This window comes from Lipotes vexillifer, unplaced genomic scaffold (genome assembly GCF_000442215.2).
Source record: "Lipotes vexillifer unplaced genomic scaffold, Lipotes_vexillifer_v1.1 scaffold390, whole genome shotgun sequence".
Lineage (NCBI taxonomy): Eukaryota > Metazoa > Chordata > Mammalia > Artiodactyla > Lipotidae > Lipotes > Lipotes vexillifer.
The window spans coordinates 2,896,783-2,902,607 of NW_006784503.1; the positions used below are offsets into that span (position 1 = coordinate 2,896,783).

General features: G+C 45.5%; 1 protein-coding gene across 3 annotated transcripts in view; it reads left to right on the top strand.

Moving 5' to 3' along the window:
* Positions 1 to 415: 415 nt before the first annotated feature.
* The window catches only part of NOL10 (nucleolar protein 10), a 90,840-nt gene continuing 85,430 nt past the window's right edge, over positions 416 to 5,825 (top strand). For all 3 annotated transcript variants that reach the window (XM_007456920.1, XM_007456921.1, XM_007456922.1), the window contains exons 1-2: positions 416 to 481; positions 4,153 to 4,198. In XM_007456920.1, coding sequence (XP_007456982.1) covers positions 416 to 481; positions 4,153 to 4,198 — 112 coding nt within the window. The remainder of the gene's footprint in view (positions 482 to 4,152; positions 4,199 to 5,825) is intronic.

Consider the following 5,825-nt stretch of genomic DNA (forward strand, 5'->3'; position numbering starts at 1 on the left):
TCGCTCCCAGGTCGCACTCTCTCCCTGGATTCCCTGACCAGGCCCCCCAAAGCCTCAGTCAGCCCAGACAGCCTCGCCCTCCCGGGTACCTAGACCCTTCGGCCTGAGCAGAGACCCTAAGAGCTTCCTGCTCCTCCCTGCTGAGAAAAGGGAAAGCAGTTCTTCGCCCTCCCCATATTAAGGTCACTCCCAGCCCCGCCGCCTCCGGGACCTCACTAGTTAGCCTTCCCTAACTGCGCCACTTTCCCACTTCCGGAACCGGCGCTGTTTCCGGCGCCCGGAAGTGCGTCATCACCCAGCGCCAGCGCCCGGGCACCACGCCGCCCAGGCGCCCCAGGAGGCCGTGAGATTAGGGTGCTTGCGTGCACTGGAGCGTCCTGGACGGGAACGGGGGTGGCTGCTCTTCGGCGCCGCGATGCAGGTCTCCAGCCTCAACGAAGTGAAGATTTACAGTCTCAGCTGCGGCAAGTCCCTTCCCGAGGTGAGTCACGTCGGGTCCTCCTCTTCGCGGGGCAGCCGCCCCTCTCCTCCTCCCTGGTCCTGGTAGTTTCAGCTGGGCCCGGGCCGGCCCCAGACGAGTCCAGGGACGGTGCCTGGGGGAGCTGGTCCGTGCTGGGAGACGAGGACAGTGCTGTTACCGCAGCAGAGCCTGGGCCGAGGGGTGATCGGGATTGATGAGTTGGCTTGAACTTTTTGGGAGTAAAGTTCTCTAGAACAGAGGAGCTGTCCCTTTGGGCTTGTATAATGTTCACAGCCGCTGCCACACCGAGGAGGAAAACGTGGACAGATTGGTTGACAGGTATTTCTCCCCCATTTTAATGCCCGCTCATCAGCTCTTCGTTGAATTCCTGTTATATGCCAAGTTCTAGAAATACAGCAGTGAAGAGAAATGCAGACTTTGCGTCAGCAGCATTTATGATGTGGACGGCAGTATTTTTGAACCTTGCTGAACTTAACTTGATTTCGTTGAGTCTTAGGACATCAGAATTGGAAGGCGTTTGGAAAGTCAGCCATTCTCTTCCAATCTTTTCATGTTGAAAATATGCAAAAGATCCAGCGAGGGGAAGGGTGACTTGTCCAGAGTCATCCGCCTAGGCTCTGTAGCTTGTATGTTATTTCTCATAAGGGCTGGTCAGGCTGCTGTCGAAGCACTGCCAGTGAGAAGAAACTTGGCAGAAGCTCTTCCATTTTGAGACTGCTTGTTAGACAGTTGTTTTAAAACATGCCCCCTTTCTACATGCCGCTGTTGGTCTTAGTCCTGCCCTTGGAAATCAGAATAAGTGTAACTCTTCCTTGTGTCCGACCCTAAAAGATTTGGAGCCAGTGATTAGATTCTTTTCAGAATTCAGGTTAAATAACTCCTCGTTCTCCAGCTGTTTGTCACACAGCATGATCCTTCTCAGTTTGTTCTTTGGTTCTGCACATTTGCTGAGACGTGAGTACCTGCAGGCAGCCCTGTTCTAAGTGTTGGGATACGTGATGATCCGGTCAGATAAGGTTCCCTGTTGGGGAAAAGGATAATAAGTAAGCAAATAGAACAACTTCAGATACTGAAAAGTGCTTTGAGTGTCTATAAGAGAGCACTTGTGGATGAATTGTTTTAGAGAAAGTGGTTTGGACTCAAGCCCTCAGGGAAGGCCCCTCTACAAGAGGGTAACATTTGAACAGAAACTTGGTTGATGAAAAGGATCGAGTCTTGTGAAGATGGGAGAAAGGAAGAGTTTTCCATACTGAGGGAACAGAAAGTGTCAGTGACCCACAATGGAAGGCACTTGGCACGTTGGAGAAACAGGAGAAGCATGGTTGAGGCTGTGGAATGCTCAGTGGGGCAGGAGAGTGGGGACAGCTGAGGTTGGAGAGGTGGGCCTTGTAGGCCAAGGCAGGAAGTTAGGGTTTTATTCTTAGTGCTGTTGGAAGCTGTTGCTGGCTTTCAGACTGGCTGCTCTCTGGTAAATTACTGCAGCTGGGGAGGGTGTGAGTGGGGATGAGTTAGGTGGTCCAACTGAGAGACGGGTGGCTTGGGCTAGGATGGTTGCAGGGGAGATGCTAAGACTGGGTGGGGTAAAGGAGGTGTTTTGGAGGTAGGCTAATGGGACTTGCTAGTGGGTTGGATAGTCGTAGGGAGTTGAGGTGAAGGAAAGAATCAAGAGAGAACTCTTAGGGTTTGGATCTGAAAAACTGGGTACACGGTGTTGCTGATAACTGAAATGGAGCATTGAGCACATTGGGGGTCGGGGGAAGGTAGTGAGCAAAAGGAATGAAAAGTTTTATTTTTGATACTGAAGGTTTGATGTTCTAATAAACATCAGGTGGAAATGTTGAGTAAACAGGTATGTGTATCCTGTTAGGGAATCTCTCTAAATCTTCTTTTAAAGTAATTCTGACTTAACAAATTGCCTATTTTGCTTTACCTACTTCAAATGTAAGATCAAGCAGGGTTTTTTGTTTGTTTGTTTTCTTTTTCAACGATGGCGGGGTGCCTGTCCAGTGAGAGAATTAGGTCATCAGCATTTCCAGAGCTCTTTTGCTGGGTTTCTGGTTAAATTATTTGGCATTGGTAAAGTGACATTCTCTATCAGCTGTGGTTTTATAGAGCACAAAGAGGATGCCTGATATCAGTGACAACTTTCAGTTCTTTGGTGAACTTTTAAAACTTAGGCTGGTTCATTCCTGCCCCGTGCTGACTCTGTCTGGTGTGCTCTCCTGTAGTGCTGTCAGTTTGTACAGAAACTCCAGAGTGAACCGTATTTCATCATTTTTCAACTCTTTTCCATCATCACTGTTGTAAGGAATTTCTGACTCTTGTAGGTCCCAGGCTCCCGTTTGGAAGGCAATCTCAGTCCCCTCCCCTTTGCCCCAAGCTCCTGATGTGTGAGGCCAGCTATTGAATGAACTGCCCCCTTCTTTAGCATAACTCCCTGAGAAGAGGAAATCGAATCCCCTGTTAAAGGAGAAGCCCTTTGTTTTGCTTCTATTAGGTTGATGTAGAAGAATGCATCGAGTGCCCAGAAATATAGTTTAACATCACCTTTAATTGAAACATTTCTGCCTAAAATGAAATCAGAGCAGTGTGATCACAGAGACTAGCACAGGCCTGTAAATCAGTGCCCTGAAGACAAAGGCAGGAGGAGAGCTCTGGCTCAGACTCAGGCCCTTCAAAGAGTGACGCCTGCTCCAGCGTCCACACTGCCTCCGGCGCCACACGTAGGGCCTGCAGGAGTGGGACTATGTGACCAGAGAGCCCTAAAGATTATAATGTCCTGTGTCTAACATGGGCTGTATGTACATTGGGTTTGTGCTTTTAGAAATGACATCTGTTAATTTTTCTCTTGCTTTTCTTTGATTTCCTGAGGGTATGGTTTCTCAACCTCATCATTATTGACATTTTGGGCTGGACAGTGGTTGTGGTACAGGCTGTCCTGTGCATTGTAGGAGGCTTGGCAGCATCCCTGACCTCTACCCACTAGTTGCCAGGAGTGCCCACCCCTTCCCATTGTGGCAACCAAGTACACTTTAAGAATTGCCAGATGCCCTTCGGAGGCAAAATTGCCCCTGGTTGTGAACCACTGCTTTAAGGTAATCGTAATTGATTAGTGCTTCATCATTGGCACCTGTTCATGCAATGGACTTATGCTGCAGGCTAAAATAAGGTACAGGAATTACAGAACAAAATCTGGTGTCCGCGAATGTGACTTTTAAAAGTATCATTTCCTTATTATCAAGTGTCAGCTATTTGGTCAGTTATTTATCTAGGTTTATGTTTTGTAAAAAATATATTTCTTTAAGAAACTTTCTCCATTTAATGTTTGCTTTTTAAAATTTCACTTAAACAAAGTTCCGTATATTAGTTATAACCCATAGTATTTGAGGCTGACTCCTTCCCCTTCGGCTGATTAGGTGAACTAGTTTTCTCTTGAATAAAATATGGTGGCTCTAAAAATTTGTTGTCTAGTATATGTAAATATATACCAGAAAAAAATCCGTGTAACAGGATGTGAGCAGTAGGGTTAGGATTACAGAGTATTTTCATTTTCTGTGTTATATATTCCTATAAAGTTTCAGTTTTTTAATATGAGCATGTATTATTTTTGTAAGCAGAGAAACAATTCAAGTAAGTATGTTTTAAAATAAAGTCTCTTTGTTTTCTTTAAGTGGCTTTCTGACAGAAAAAAGAGAGCACTTCAGAAGAAAGATGTCGGTGAGTATTATTTTTTTCATTTCAGCTACATTTGTGATCCATGTCATAATGCTTTACTCATTTATTGTTATCATATTTAAGTGAAGGTTTACAAAAACACAGTGGAATTCATGCAGTGGAAAATAAACTTCCTGCCCTTTTCCTTCTTTTTTTTAAAAATTTTAATTAATTAATTTATTTGTGGCTCTGTTGGGGTTTTTTCTTGCTGTGCACGGGCTTTCTCTAGTTGCGGCGAGCGGGGGCTACTCTTCCTTGCGGTGCACGGGCTTCTCATTGCAGTGGCTTCTCTTGTTGCGGAGCACGTGCTCTAGGCATGTGGGCTTCAGTACTTGTGGCACACGGGCTCAGAAGTTGTGGCTCGCAGGCTCTAGAGCGCAGGCTCAGTAGTTGTGGCGCACGGGCTTAGTTGCTCCACGGCAGGTGGGATATTCCCGGACCAGGGCTTGAACCCTTGTCCCCTGCATTGGCAGGTGGATTCTTAACCACTGCACCACCAGGGAAGCCCCCTTTTCCTTCTTAAGAAAACCTTTGTTGTGCTTGATACAGTCCCGTGGGTATGGGGTTTGATTTTACCTACTTAAGCACTAGTAAGTTAGCTTGTTACTGTTTCATGGATGATAGCAGAAGACGTAAGACTCCTGGGTCAGAGACAAGGGCTGCATTACTCAGGCGGCACAGCAGATAGCATAAGCACCAGCATGCTCTGTCACCCCCCTGCCCAAGTTCCACTGGGGCACTCAGTGTGGCCCAGATGGGTGTACTGCATGCAGTGGGTTTGTGTTGCACCTGAGGAACACTGAACTTGAGAAGTCCACTGCCTTTACAGCAAGCAGTAAACAAGCCTGCTCTTTGTCTAGAGGAGACTCACCTGTGGAGGTTCCCAGCTGCATAAATAATGCTGAGAAATGGCTCAGGTAAAGGAGTGGCCAGGGCCTTACAGTCTTGCCATACCCAGCAAGACCAATAAGAATGCAAGCAGTCCTAGAAGGACTAGCTCTCCTAACAGTTCCATAATCACTTTGTTTTCCAGTTTACTCATACCTTTTTCCATTTGTTAAATCCATTTGTCAGTTTTTGAGATACAGAGACAATGAACATTTTCTTTCTGAACAGAGTAATTTTACGTACAGGACACACGGACATGAACATATGATCAGTGTAGAAGACTTGGTTCTTTAAGTTATGGCAGCAGGGAAGGTAGGTTTGTAAGACCAGTTTTTAACTTAAATCATTTTGGACAGATTTTCATTAAATTTTCTCTATTACAGCTTGTCATAGTTGAAAGATGATTAAGTTCCCACATATTTTGTTCAAGTTATTTTCTGAAAATCAAAGACCTAAGGTATCGAAAAGGCTTCTGGATGTGAGATAAATACGTCAAAGCAAGCATCTTGGAAAAGTAGGCTTTATATAAAATTAGAAATTACAACTTTAAATCAAAGGAAAAGAATAATTGCTGCTTTCACAGTGCTTACTGATTTTGATTTCTTCTGATTCTCTCATTCCACTCCAGTGTTCTACTGTATAAGAAAACAGGTTCAGATTACTTAGAGGAAAAAAATTGTTCACTGACTCCTTTCCAGCCCATCTCAAAAGTATCGTGTGTCTTCCAAATTTAGTGGGCCAT